At 41.9% G+C, this 15,630-nt stretch overlaps 1 protein-coding gene across 2 annotated transcripts in view; it reads right to left on the reverse strand.

Moving 5' to 3' along the window:
• The window catches only part of cntnap5a (contactin associated protein family member 5a), a 73,956-nt gene that overhangs the window by 36,758 nt on the left and 21,568 nt on the right, over positions 1–15,630 (reverse strand). Inside the window, exons 4-8 of one of the 2 annotated variants that reach the window (XM_029530055.1) lie at positions 11,188–11,335; positions 7,165–7,368; positions 6,340–6,524; positions 4,800–4,940; positions 312–582 (exon numbers count right to left, since the gene is read on the reverse strand). In XM_029530055.1, the coding sequence (XP_029385915.1) occupies positions 312–582; positions 4,800–4,940; positions 6,340–6,524; positions 7,165–7,368; positions 11,188–11,335 (949 nt within the window). Of the gene's footprint in view, positions 1–311; positions 583–4,796; positions 4,941–6,339; positions 6,525–7,164; positions 7,369–11,187; positions 11,336–15,630 lie in introns of both variants that reach the window. The other variant, XM_029530054.1, reaches the window with a different exon arrangement.

A 15,630-nucleotide genomic window follows, 5' to 3' on the forward strand; every position in this document is an offset into this window, starting at 1 on the left:
TTACTCAACGGATCTTGGGCATCCTTTGGCTATATGCAATGTATTCAATGTATTTCTTTCAACATAAGACATCTGTAAAGTCTATTGAAGCCTTCGCGCATTGCCTGCGTGTTTTCTTCTTTGCTGGTGTGGTGCAGCATAAACTGACATCATGCTTACATACCATCATGTGCATGACATGCAGAACAGGACTCATGTCTAAGACTCCAGAGGGAACCTTCAAGCTTAGTTTCCTTTCAGATGTATTTTAGGTGTAAAGAAGAGGCAGTTGATGTGTGCGTGGATTGTGTGTGTGTAGGCTGCGGACGCACCAGTGGAGACCTCTGATTTCTGCTGTCCGGAGCTGTAAAGGGTCAGACGTAGTCTGCTGTTGCTGATCTGCAGTTCCAGTCTCTGGGGCTCCTGGTTCAGCTGCGCTGAGAGCAGCAGCCCATCTGGATTCCACGTCCTGAACTGGAAGCGAACAGAGAAGCCCCCTGCCGCCGCCGCCGCCGCCGATGGAAGTGACAGGAAGCTGCTGCTGGAGCTCAGGAAGGTGCAGGCCACCAGCTGGGGCTGCGAGCACGAGAAGGTCACGTTGCCCTGGAGGACGACAAAGCCAAGGATGCGGATTTGCATGTATGTTCGGAAGAGCATCATGATAAGTCTGCATAGAAATGTCACGTTGGTTTGCACAAAAGCGGCCAGATGGTTTAAGAACCAGCAGCTAAAGCTCACCACAACCCCAAATATAACCATTAAATGAGACCTTTTATTGACTACACTCAATTATTTGTCATCACTGTCAAATGAATCATTCAAATGCAATCAGATGGATCATTTAGATGGAAATGTAAGCTCACAATAACAGTACAGCTGACATGTTTTATAGGGTATGATATAAAAATAAACCCTGCATACCAATGAAAAAACATGTTGATTAAAGGAATAATTGGACACTGAGGGAATTATGTTGATTTTATTGGTTTCTGACTCAGAGTGGGATGAGAGGATTGATAACACCCTCAGTCCCAGAGTGACAAAACTAAACACCCAATTAACATGTTATATCTTCTTTTTTTAATCTGTTCATTTTAATTGTGTCGGAGCCAGAAACAGAGGTAATGTTCAAATGTCAGTTTTACTTTTCAGTTCTTATACAGATCGTACAAAGAACAAAGGGCCAAACTCAAGTTGTTATGCAAGGATAAGCTACATTAAGATAATTGGCTCTGGATTTGCTCTTTCCTGACGGATGTTGTTGATTTTCACATTCACTCCCAGACAAAAACATTCAAACACCAAACTTTGGGATTTTGCGTCTTGTCCGAGATGTAGACCAGACGGGTATCGTTCCTCTGATTGGTGGATGACCTCCTGAGCCACAAGTGCTGAAACAGAATACATATATTTCCCAAAAAGCTGAACTGCTTGAATCGTCATCATTGGAGTCCAATTCAAACTAACAAATAATGACGCTCTACTAAAAAAAACACATCTTTTTTTTTTGTGTCATGGATTTGTGAGGAACAGAAATTCAGTGAATCCATGGAAGAAACCAAACTCGTCAAACGGCTGAGGAAAACATTAGGAACATCAGAAACATCCTTTCTCAGGATGATGCAGAAAAACTAGTCCATGCATTTGTAACTTCTAGGCTGGACTACTGTAACTCATTACTATCTGGATGTCCAAACAAATCTCTAAAAGGCCTTCAGTTAATTCAGAACGCTGCTGCATGAATATTAACAGGAACTAGGAAAAGAGATCACATCTCTCCTGTTAGCTGCTCTTCATTGGCTGCCAGTAAAATATAGAGTAGAATTCAAAATCCTTCTTTTAACATATAAAGCTCTTAATGGCCAAGCTCCATCGTATCTCAGAGAGCTCATAGTTCCTTACTGTCCTAGCAGGCCACTCCGCTCTCTAGATGGAGGTTTACTTGTGGTTCCTAGAGTCTCCAAAAGTAAATCTGGAGGCAGATCGTTCAGTTATCAGGCTCCTCTTCTATGGAACCAACTTCCAGCATCGGTCCGGGGGGCAGACTCTTTAGTCATTTTCAAGACCAGGCTTAAAACTTTCCTGTATGACAGAGCTGATAGTTAAAAAGTTAAAGTCCTCTACTCTTTAGCTATGCTGCTGTAGGCCGAGGCTGCTGGGGGAAGGACTGAGCTTCTCTCTGTCTCTCCCTGTCACCCTCTCTCCCCCTCTCCCTCTTTCTCTCTCCCTCCGTCTTGCTCGCTCTCCTTTCCTCCCCCCTTGCATGTGCTGATAAGAACAATCCTTCTTATAAAACACAGTTTCACCACTGCTCTATATGTAAAGTGCCTTGATGTAACTTTGTTATGATTTGGCGCTATACAAATAAGTCTGATTTGAAAAAAAAAAAAAAAAAAGAAAAGCCTGTTTCCGTTTTAATTCTGTGCGACGCAGAGGTGTCGAGCACATTCAAACTCAGACTGGTCTGCTGAGGTCAGAGTCCTATCAGCGCCGACGCCTGCAGGGCAGCACATAGCAATCACAGCTCTTTGACTCTCAATGTGATTCCTCCATCAACCTCAGGGAGATTGTCCCATTGAAAATCCATTACAGCTTCCATCATGACATTCTCTCTGCCCCCCCCCTGCTCTCTGTTGTCAGTAAAGGCCTTTTAACGCAGCAATCAGGCATTAAATAGAAGGGGGTGTCTCAGATGAGATGTGGCTTGTGGCTCTTTCGGCCGGCCGGTTTGATTCGTCCGGGAGGTCGACTCTGTAAATGAATCCGCTCACGCAGTTTTTGCTTAATGAATTCGTACTTAGAATTGGAATGTGGATGCGACAATGTTTTTTTCAAGTTATCGTCCGCTTTCTGCTTCTGAACAGAATGCTCTGACTCCAACTGGTCAAATATCATCAAAAGAACACCAACCAGAAAGAAAAATAAGGCAGCAGCACAGCTCTGGGATGAAGTTTATGTTTTTTATGTTCAAATTTCTCAAAAACTATTCAACGAGTTGCGCTGACTTCCTGGATGATGCCTCCTAATCCATCTGGTGAGCTCCTGGCTGAGATCCCCCCACGCAAATACAGGAACGACCCTGGAGAGGAGTCTGCTTTTCATGCCATCATTAGCTCACAAATAAAAGTCATCCAGCACTGTACGCCAACATATCTGCTAAATGAACAGCTCACCCATCAGCCTTAGCTGTTCTCTCAGTCTGATGCTCCTTTTTCCATCCTGATGTTAACCTCACATATTGAAACTTTATTTTGAAATTTTAAACTTTAGCATTATCTGTGAGTTTAAGCATCCAGCTGATGTTGGTTGGCATTTAGTTCAAAGCCTCACTGTACCTCCTCCAGCCTCCCAGATCAACTGGCATCTAGCATACACTGTGTATTGAATAGGGAAGGAAATTTACTGTGTTTTGTCCATCCGTTATCTTTCCCAGTATAGGGGCTGGAGGACACCCCATCTAATGCTAGATCACCCTGGAGAGTCCATTATTTAAGACGAACAACCATTCACGCTCACGCTCGCACCGACAGGATTTGGAGTCTCCCAGTAACTGAACGAGCTCGTGTTTGGACTGTGAGAGAGAGCTGGAGTATCCATCGAAACCTACCACGCCTCCCGCCGGTTCATTTAAATTCAGATGTAACATATTGCTGCAGACCAGAAGCAGAACCAACTCAGCCCATTCCTGCAAATAAGAGACGCGGGCCAATAGGAATACCCCAGAGAGCTAACTGGGAGCTGGTGCTGCCTCCATATGCTCGAGCGTGGAAATGGTTTTTCCCCGCCAGGTGACACGTTGGCGACGTCGCCAACGTGTCCGACGAAAACGATCTCCTGGGCAACGTTGTCAGGCTCAATCATCTCTATTTACAGACAAACTGCAGCTCGGAGGCAGCGTACTTTCCATCACGCACACCGCCTTTGTTCATCTTTTCATTTCATGATGAAATCCCCATATTTATGACCTTTTGTCAAATAAACGAAGAGACGCTGTTTGGAACAATAACTCTCATCGAAGCCGACCGCTCAGGAGAGCTCATATACATTTATGGCAGACAGCTGTCATCAGCTGATTTCTGGTTGTTGCTATTAACAGAGTCCACACTGAAGCTCTATACACTTTGCTGCTGAACTAGAGAATTACAATCAAATGCAGTCTATGATTTCCTGCGTTTCCTTTTTTTCCTCCACAGTATCCTCGCCGCCCACTTTCCCTGAGTCACCCACATGAGTGCCCTTTCTGATACGCTCCCGTTTCTCTTTAAACTATTGTTGTGTCAATTTCCGTCCGTAAAAGTGATGTTCTGCACTGTGAGACGGTTTTTGTAAATGGCACCGGGGTTTTTCACCTTCCTGGGCTTTAAAGGCACAAAAACACACAAAGCATACTGCGCTGCAGGAAATCGTTTTATCTGCATTTATCTGAATATTACTTAAAAAGATGACGTAAATATGATAAATATATATTTGAAGTAATATTAATTTATAAATTAGGTGCATTACTAATCATGCAAATTCAAGATATCTTTTAATTACATGTTTACGCCCCACCATGCAGAAAAAAGTCAAAATGTTGTTATCAGATTTTTAAAAACCAAGACATGAATGTGTGTACCAGCGTGAAAGATCCACCAAGCATCTGGCTCCATTCTTTAAACTCAAGCTTTTCAGCTTGCATCGAAATGAAGATCTGGTGTGTTTCACAGTCCGTGTGCGCTGAATGCAGGTGGACAAGCAAGCTGAGTCACTGAAAGTGCTTGCAGCGTGGTGCGCAACACCGCCTCACAGCCCCAGCTCTGCTAATCCATCAAACTCACCACACTGTGTATCTGAGGCTTGCGTCTCTTTGCCAGGTCTATGATATTGATTCCGTTGTAGTAGAGGTTTTCCATGCAGCCGTGGAAGTTCTTCCTCAGAAAGGTGCCGGGCTTGCCGGGCAGAGGAATGCCTCCGAAACTCAGCTTCAATTAAAATGGAACAGAAAAAAGGAAAACTTATTTTCCGATGTATAAAGAACCAGCAAAATGCATTTCTTATCATTTCTTAACACGTGAAATCTACATTTTTATTTTATTTTATTTTATTTTTACTGCCAGTTAACCAGAGTAACCACAGCCTGAAAATAAATGAGGCCCACACATTCACTTTGACCAGTTACTGCATAAATAGCTGAGCCGGTGATCCAGCAAGTGAGAAAACGACATTCACGCTCTGGATCCAAACGAACTCGCTGCAGCGACTATATGAATACAATATGTGTACAATGGTTTGGCCTGCACGGAGCCCTGACCTTGGCTGCTTCTAACGTGTCTGGGACGGACTGCAGCACCAGCTGCAGGCTGGGCCTTATCGGCCAACATCAGTGCCCAACCATGCCAATGCTCCTGTGGCTGAATGGGAGCAAATCGCTGCAGCCAGGTTCCAAAATATTTTTGAAAACCTTCCCAGAAGATTTTTCTAGCCAGCATTTGTGGATTTCGCTGGCTTAAGTGACAACTTTCACCAGAACATTTTATCAGCTATCTGCTAATTATCCTTATTAACGACGTAAAAAAAAAAAAAAGCACTTTGCAAGACCTCCATAAAAGCGTTAAATTTCCACACGTCACTTATTATTATTACATCTTTACAAAAATAAGCCACAGATGAGATACCCACAGTACAATCTCTATACATACATTATCTGCATTATTAATGCCCCATACATTTTAAACATTTCCATCCTCTCTCTCTGCACTTTTTGTGTTACTACATATAACAACAGTACAACTGTAACATTCATATTTTTTGAGCCGGGCAAATTTTAGATGTCAATAAATTAGACTGTTTCAATTTCTTAAGGGCCTCATATCAAAGGAAATGGTGCTGAATATAGCAAGACAATCACTAAATTAAGGTCAAAGTCTATTAAAGTCCTCATAATCCCCTTTGAAGATGGTTCAAATGTGTTTAGAAGAGCGAAACTTCAATAAAACTAAATGCAAATTGGAAATAATTTCTGTTTTTTCGTAGATGAAAGCAAAAAAAAAAAAAAAAAAAAAAGTTTCCACGGCGCGCCACGCTGCTGCAGAAAACTTCATTAAAGGCTGACACTTGACTTGGCAGCCTTTTTTTCCTCTCAGATTATTTTGCATCGTGGACACGTTGTTTCAGAGCATGTCCACTCTCTTGGGTTTACATAGACGAGACTCTGTTTACTATAGCGCTCGAAGGCTAATTACTAACTGGCTCATTACTAACTCCGCTGCTCATCATTTTGTTATCAGCAGTGATGCTGTTTGGCCCTCGCTGGATAAATTCATTAAGTGCTACGCTCTCATTTACAAAGCTGTCCACCTTCAGTTTTTTTTGTGACCTCACCTCGTAGTCCACCTCCAGCGAGTGTCCTTCTCCTTTGGTTTGGAAGTGCTGCGTGTGGGAGTCCACGGTGAGGTTGACCTGCTTGTTGAAGCGGTCTATGTGAACGGAGTGCCAGTGCTGGTCGTCCAGCAGGCTGCCCACAGTGACAGCTACACGGCCGCTGCTGAACCTCAGCTGGCTGTCGTCTGGAGGAACACAAAGGAAACAGCAGGAACCAAATGAGCCGCTTTATGGCTTCCATAGAGGAGCCGTCAGTGTGTGAGGGCGGCCGGCCAGACATCAGGTGTAGAACCAGGGCACAAAAACAAAACAGACACGTACCCACTGAGTTATACCTGATCCATTCCTCTAGGTGCCTTATAATAAAATAAAAAACAGACATAGTATACTGCTTAGTTCTACTCCATCAAGGTCCCATATTGATTGGCATCAACCAATCAGAGGAGAGGCTCAGATCCTCCTTCCTGATCCGGCTCATTATCACGTACGCCAACACTTCCAATAAAGCAATTGCTGAATGCAGAATATGGGACCTTTCAATTTTTCTTTGAATGATAAATTAGCAGCAGAGAAATTATGTTAAAATCATTTATCAAATAAAAATGTCAAACATTTGCTGGCTTAAAGATTTAAACCCAAAATATATTAAAATATTCGAGGAGGAAATGAGCCACATGGCAACTATCAAGTCGCTCTGACCGTGATTAATCATGAAAAGTAAAATCGTCAACACCTGCTTGTTGTAAAAGTGTCACAACTCGTCCAAAGACGGACACATACAGCCCGAATTGGTCTGGAAATGAAGGTCTGTGCAGCACAGTTCACCTAAGTTGAGGTAAAGGTCCAGCCGTCCTCGGTGGAGCTCCAGGGTGATGTAATCTCCCCTCTGCCCCTCCCCGTGCAGCAACACCCCCTCGGCCTGATGGCTCTTGAAGCGCAGAGAGATCACATCCTTCACCGTCGACATGGACTTCTGGTTGAACCGATACAGCAGCGAGCTTCTGCCATCAAAGTCTGCCACATACGACTCTGCAGGAAAAAAACGGCAGTTAAAAAACTTTTCAGCACACTTGGAGGGTTACTGAAGTGGCTAGAACATGAAGCTCCGGCTTTATTTATTTGCTCTGAAAATACTTATGCATGTAGGATTAATGAGTATTTTTTGATGTGACAGGTTCATGAAAATCTAACTCAATGATGGATTCAAAGCTGTGACTAATAAAGACTATCACAATTACAAGTCTCGTTTTTATTTAAGTAATCGCTCTTTTTCAAACATTAAGCTCCATATGGTTGGAAACACAGAACCATCTGGGAGGGCTTCTTTGGAAGCTACAGTTGAAAAAGACACTTGGAAGGTGACTGGATTAACCACATGTCTGTCACATGATGCTGCATGTTGGGAAAGGTCATGTCCATCCCAGAGGTTCTGAGCCGGTACCAAAAATACAGTAAGAAGGTCATTCGAAGCTGGAGCGAATGCCAACTGTGCCCTTTGACATCGGTGAGAGCCAGCCAGATATTGGCAGGTGTTGATTTTAATTTTATAAATCCTGTGTAGAAGAAGCTGCATTTGATTGGCATTCTTTGGTATTTGTAAAATAGTTGGAGCTGGCTGTTGTGTGTAATATACCCAAATACAAAACTTCCATAGCCAGGTCCCCAAAATACAGATCAACGTATCCTTCACCCAAACAGGCAGATAGCATGTGCTACTTTTTGTGTTCATCTCTTCTTTTGTTGTTGTATTTTGTTTTTAACTAATTTGATTTCTTTCTTCTGAATGTGAAGAGCTTTGTCTGTAAAAAGTGTACCAACACTGTCTGCACATTCTCACCACAGCTGCCTCAATAGCTTCGCTTCAGCTGTAGCATTAACACCGGCTTCATTATATGTAGGGGAGCTGCTGCTCAGTCACTGACACGGCTTTTACACTTGTGAACTAAAAACAAAAAACAAACCTCTGCAATATGAAGCGTCTTCAGGCCGAAGCTGCAGTTCCACTGATTATCCAGAAGCGCAGCTCTGATAATCACAGTCTTCATCTCTAGTGAGGCCGGCTGCCCGGCTGTCAGAGCCATCCACACCAGAGTGGCAGCGTACCAACATTAATATTTTTCACTGTGTTTGGTCGTTGGTCATCATAAAACTGTTTCACAGTGTTTCACAGTGCGGTAATTCAGCAGGTTGTCTAGTTAGTGCTGCTTCACAACACGTGGGAGAGGTGTCCCAGTGAATCCCCATTACATGTATTTTTATTGAGGACTGCTCAGGTTATTAATTTTGCCGTGTGTGTGTGAAAAACTTTTCCTTCTACCACACGCTCAGAGACCTGAGATCTCTTTTTGCTTCTCATTACAGTCACAAGCATGGAATTATTTTAAAACCTGTTTTATGACAGTTAGTCCTAAATAACAATTTAATAACCTTACTGTGAGAATCAAAACAAGTTTCTTCCTGGTTAGCGGCCCATTATCAGCGTTATAAGGTGTGTAGTGTTTATGTGTCTACATAATTTAACTTCAGTAATTTAAGGACCAAATCAACTCACTGCAGTCGCAAAGTGGGATAGCAGCTATTCAGAGCTGATAAGCTACCTGCATTTATTTCTATTTCATTGTCTTGTCCAGCATTAATTAATTTAGCTCCTGGCTCATGTAATTATGTCAGATGCCATAATGAATACCCAAAAAAAAAATTAATTTAACTCATTTCATTAATAAGTAAACATTGATGCTCATGCCAATTCTTAGTTTTGTTTTTTTTTTGTTTCTCTGCTGAATGACACACTTCCATGGAAAAATAATAATTTAGAGAAAAAATGGATATGAGCATATTTTGCCCAGAAGTTTTTGTACCTTTTGAGGAGCTGCATTAACTCAAACGGAAACACGGAGGTGTTTTTTTTTGTTTGTTTGTTTGAGTCGGCCCATCCTGTCTATTTTGGGATCGTTTCAGATGACACACCGTGCCATTTGACACAACATTAGCCAAAGGTAGCCAGCGTGTGCCACACTTTACTCGGATTTACTCCTTTGTCACTTTGTGTGTGTGTGTGTGCCAGTTATGTGGGACACCTTTTCCTGTCACTGCAGAGCAATGACTCAGTGATGCAGCCCACGTGAACAGACTCCAGAATAAAAGCACGTTATCCTGATATAATGAGGTATTTAAGCCATGGCAACTGACAAAAAGAAAAAAACCCCTCAACGTATTTTTAAAACAAAATTGGTACTTTGGTGCAGCCTTCAAGACAAGATGACAAATGACCAAGCAAACGCAACTGTGGTTTTCATGATCCGCCCACTTGTGTCCGTTTGAGTGTTGAAGCTTTGACGCTGGCGTTAATATTAGTACCTGCATTGTAACGGTCTAAGCTGCACTGGGCAGGTTTCCATCTGATTTGAATTTGTGCTTTTTGTAGGTCATTGTTCTTCTGCCAAATCTTTCTGTACTTTGCAGCAAGATTTCATAAATCCTACTGTACAGGAGAGACCTTGAAAGGACTCTCTCACATCTGAAAGCGATGTTTAACTGTGGATCTCTTTTTCCCATCGTGAATATTTAAAAATTACATCAGTGTTATATATGTTCTTATGTAAAGTATTATATAAAGCTCAACTTCACAACTGTCATCGTTTTGAATCTGTTATGACTTTCAGTCTTAATTTGTAACTATTTTCCTTATGCACAATTATTATGAATGTCATTATTATTGTTATTATTATAAATGATTATTCATTCTGGCTTTGGACTGAACTAATTCACTTCGCTCACTATCAGCTTGGTTTGCTCTTTCTTGTTTGGTGTGAACAACAATATATCCACAAACCAACTGTAACCAGTTAGTGTCACGAGTTGTGTTTAGATGCTGTTTGTGGGTGATCTCTGCTTATTCTAACAAAAGAGGTCGTTACCAAAAGATCAAGTGTGATAAGGCAACTTGGGCAAGTACAATTCTTTTCAAACTGCATATTAGCAGAAGCTATAACGGCAGGAGACGCCATTTTATAGCTTGGACCGTACAGAAGTGCACATAGTGATACACAAAGATAATCCCAAATGCTCTACACATTTAGGCTAAACAGCTAACATGTGAATTACAGATTTAGTGTAAATGTAGCCTTAGCATGTTATTGTTGGACAAGACACTTGATACATTGACTACAATAGACTGAAGATGAAAAACTCAAAGTAACAAGAACGGAGTGACTTCAGCCTGCACGGTCTGACCCTGACACAACCCCGATGATTTTATTCGCACAGCCACATAAAGAAGCTTTCAGGCTCAAAGGTTTTACAATAATTTTGATGTGGAGCTAGTGTGCTGCCTCTTCCCCTGTTTCCACTGCTGCCGATGCTGTTGCTGTTTGTTTTGGATTATTTTTGACTTTTTTTTTTTATCGTCCACCATTTTTTTTTTTTTTTTTTATGCTGCCTTTTCAAAATAATATTCCACTGTGAAAAGATGATGCTGATGTCTTAGCACTTTTTCAGCAAATGAAAGTCAGAGTAAAAGGATCACCAGATGGTCCAACATTTGTCTAAAGCTGCTGTAGCACATTTAATTTACAGTTTTAAGTGTTGGGTGTGCTGAGATGTGCATTTGTGTTTCCCACCCTGTCTGTCTTCCTATCAGTCATTTGACTGCTGGTCTGCACATAATAAACACCATGTTAAAAGAAGGTGGAGAGAAAATTGTCCTCATTACTCTCCATCAGGAGAGTAGCTTCAAGCTGTGGCTAAAAATCAACCAATCCTTTCAGGCGGTGTAAGTGCAGATATTTCATGTGCCGACTGAGAGCTTTTTAAGTGCGGTATCATCTGCAGGATGTGTGCCGTACTCACTGTAGGAGCAGCCGAACACCTCCACTCTGAGGCCCATCCAGCCGCTGGGGTTCCAGTCGAGGGGGACAAAACGCAGGAAGCGCGTCCTCACCGGGTGGGACAGCTTGTTCTGGACAACAGATTCGGAATTCACATTCCCGACCAACCTCTGTGGGGAGCGGAGAGAAGAAGGGGACAGAAGCTGTGGTTGTGATGGCGGCGTCAAACTGAGATAGGATAAGAGGTGCAGCAAATCACCTCAGATCTGAAGTAAATACTGATATTTACCTGGAAGTGGAAAAATCTCCACTTTTAGCTGAATACTTGAAATATAAGCAAAAAAAAAAAATCCTTAAATAGAACTGACAACAACAAAGTGCTGACACAGCTGAGCCAAGGGCGATGTCTTCTTCCTACCCTTGCCCATACTATTTAATGTAAAGTGATAAGAATCATTGTGCGGTGAGGAAATATGAGAATATCCGTTCAAGCGGGTCCATGTGAGATGGAGGAAAAATGACCACTGAGGAAGCCCGAGGCAAAATAAGGGCTCTAGTATTGTGTTTTCTCCCTGCAGGACTAAAAACAAAAACCCGAGCACTACGGCGAGATGTCATTCTTCTTCCCCTTTTTTCAGCCCGACACCGGGGGACACGAATAGAGAAACAGACAGAAAATGAGAGATGGGGACCGAAACAGAGACAAACAGCCTCGCCTCTCAAATGACTGATTACCAGCTCCTTCATAACCGATTCTGGGCAGGTGACATATCAGATCAATACGTACTCGTACTATGAAGAAGGGAAAAAGATAGATCATTGACAGTGGAGCTGCGGGCTTTCGTGAACGGCACAACGCAGTCAGACAAAACCAGTAATTTGAGCTTCTTGCAACAACAAAAACATAATGAATAGCTGCACCGACGAGCGTCCGATGCTCACGGACAGCAGCGGGTTAAGGGCATCATTAAATACACCAGGATGCTGGTTCTTGGTAGATAATCAAGGCAACAGCGTGACCGTTGAAGCTGTTATTGTGATTTATGCCACCGCTTCCCCCAATTTTAAGCCATTTACTGAGTGGAGTCTAAAAACGTGCAGAGGCTAGGCTAATTTATACATGCACGGAAATTCACAGGAGGGATTAACAAATGGCATGGGCGCTTCCACGTTTGGTTGAGGAAAATGTATTACTGTAGCTCTACAAACAGCATTTAGTGCAAATGAAATAAGAGAAACATGCTGTCCTTGGAATAAAAAAAAAGATGCAAGGTTTTCTGAGTGCTTTCAGCAAAGAAATCAAAAACAGCCACTGGTGTTTATTTGGGAATCAGGCAGATGGAGACATTTATTTGTCATAGCCATGAAAGTATTTTATTCTTGCAGCAGAAGATTTTTCAACAGAATATGGATTGAATATTCACGGCGAGATAAGCAACAATTCAGTAAAAACAAAATAATTAAATGAGGTCAAGTCTCTTCAGGAATTGTTCATTAATCAAAATCAGTCCAAAACTCGGATGGTTCTCCAAATCAGGACTCTTTGTGGCAGAGAGGTTGATCTGACAATAACATGAGCAATATGAGCAATCAAGCCTCCATCTGTCCACAAAATCTGATTCAAACAGTGTTCAACCCGGTTCTGATAATACATGACATCTTTTTTTTTGTTTGCTTTTGGTGGATGGGAGCCTCGTTTGATTCAAACCAATATGAAAAGGAAAAGAAGAGAATAACCTCTTGAGAAACGACCAAAAATGTAACACTGACAGGCAGATGAATTCATGCAGGTGGAAGTTTTAAAATGAAAAAAAGGCCTTTTTGTTTATTCTAGGCCATAAGCTTATGAAGCTCTTCCTGTTATTTATGTGATAACTAGAATGGTGGAGAGCGAGCCAAGGCCAAACAATCCTGCACATGCCTGAACCGCATTATTGTTGTGTCGATCTGCAAGAAAGTCAGAGATCTTAATACCACAGATTTTTTTTCCCATCAAGATCCAAATATTATCTCCTGAAAAATTGTCGCGGTGCTCCCATCTCTCAGCGTTTACAGTAGGAGAGTAATTGAAAATGATAGCATCTATCCCTTAAACCACATCACCTCTAAAATTTTATGACTTCTTCTTCCCCTCTGGCAAGTTTGGCGAAAATCTGTTCTAAACTTCTTTTTTTTTTTTTTTTGCCTAACCTGGCCGAGAAAAAACAAACAGACAGACAAGACAGATCTCCTCGGTGGAGGTAATTATTAACCCGTTCTTTCCGCTTCAATCCCCATCTGAACTTCTGGAAAATCTAACGAGCCAAATGAACCCTGATGGAGGCAGTGGCGGAGCCGACCTAATGATTCATTAGCCCACAACCCTCTTATTACTTACTTATTACTTATTACTATTCAAAAGCGATACTGCTTCAAGAGCGTCCCACCGAGGCCTTCCCCAAATATGACGCACGTGTTTTTTCTTTCCATCCCCCCCCCCCACCTCCGCTTCGGAAAAACTTACAGCAGATCATCCTGTGTGTTCCAGCTGGGAGATGAGGCAAAGTCTCTGAAACAAGGGCCTGAGGGTGCAGAAGATTTTCCACGGAGGGGGGGCAGAGGACCAAGGTTGGTCCTTATCCGCATAAACAATCCCAACCCCACAGTGACTTCATTATTTCTATTTATGTTTCTGTCACTGTGGAACAGTTTCCCCTCCCTGTTCATTAAGACTCTTTACTCTTCCTCTCCAGTGATGAGCTCCCTTGTGTCAGTTTTCCTTTATGTTTCATACAGCGGCGGCACATAAGTTTATTTTAATCAATTCATATGGGGATAAACGCTGCTGCCGGCTACGGAGACACAGCGGTACGTTCCAGGAGGTCACCGGCCAGTTAAACAGCCTGAGGGGCAAACATAGTGGAAATGACGAGCGGATGACCTTGCCACAAGTGAAATACTACTTCAATCCCCGATCTCCGCTTGGTCGGCCAGAAGTCGCCTGACCGGGATCGACGAGGAGTTCCTTCAACGTCTCGGCTCGTACAACGTGATGCAACGTGTTTCCTGAACTAAGACGTGCTTCGTTCATACCTGGAGGTGTGAGTGTGTGTTAGTGCCAGCACTTGCCAAACTGCTAATTAGCAATATTAGCAAGCTTTAGGTAGCACCAGCAGAAAAGTCTTTACTGCTTATAACCTGCCTGCATGTTTATTTCAGAAGTTTGCAAAGGTTCAATTGCAACAACAACATTTTGAGTTATTTTGACCTTGAATTCTATACTCTTATTCTACACTTCACCACTTTCCTCCCACTGCTAACTACACATCTGCAGTATAAATACTTTTTTCTTTTTCACAAATACAGATCTTTCCTATCAGTGTACAGATGAAGAAGACCGCTTTACAAAGACTGAATTAGCTAGAAGATATTGTTGATAGATAAAGTTAGAGCTATGTGCATTGACATTCAAGATTCAAGATTCAAGATCTTTATTTGTCACATGTGGTGCATCCACAGTGAAATTTAAAAAATTCATGTACTGCTGCTGTTTATATCAAATTTTATATGACTGCTAATTGGCAATTTAGCAACAATTAAAAATCTTCTTTGTTTACGAATACAGATCTTTTTTCTGCATGTGTGCAAACTTGAATTTCATAAATGTTGATTTACAAACGCAGCATCTGGAGTTGTTGGGCTGACTTTTCAACTTGTGTTACATTTAGTTTCTCATTACTAACCAGAATCTGCTAATGTTGCTAATTAGCCACACAGCTTCTTTCCTGCTTTAGACTTTACAGCTTCATTGAGGTGGGCTCACAGCTACAAACCTTGGGACTATTTGTGTACATCAATTTACAAGCTCAAACTAATTCAGCACCTTTCACACCTAACAACCAAAAGCCTGTATAATGTTACAAGCACTATTGACATGCTGAAACAATCTCAAGTGTTGCTGTTATTGTGCTGTTAAAATAAACATCAGTGGTAGCAGAAAATTATTCTGTGGCGCTCAAGCAAACAGTTTTACCCTCGTTAGATCCCGATCTACCTGAGCAGTTAACATGCTGCAGAATTAATGTTTAAAATTCCCCCGAAGGAGGAGACTTTGTTTCACACATTTATTCACAGCTATGATTAGAAGAGATTTCTAAATAAGGCTTTCCAAGGATAATGATGATAATTTCAACCCCCCTCCCCACCTTGTTAGAATAAATTCCTCTTCCCACCTATGAATATTTGCAAAAAAACAAACCCCCAAATTTCCATGAAGTAGAATTATTATATGATACAGGCGTTTACATTAACCGAGGTCTGCTGTGTTTTTGCAGAGTTTACTTTGAGAGGATCATCCAGGACAGGGATCATTTGTCACAACAGGAAACACATTGAGCAGTGAGTCTTTATAATTCTGTCACTCTTTGTGTTTGACGCCACATAAGGTGATTAGCGTCCACATTTCACGTCCTGAAAACATCCAAAG

Source organism: Echeneis naucrates, chromosome 21, assembly GCF_900963305.1.
Source record: "Echeneis naucrates chromosome 21, fEcheNa1.1, whole genome shotgun sequence".
Lineage (NCBI taxonomy): Eukaryota > Metazoa > Chordata > Actinopteri > Carangiformes > Echeneidae > Echeneis > Echeneis naucrates.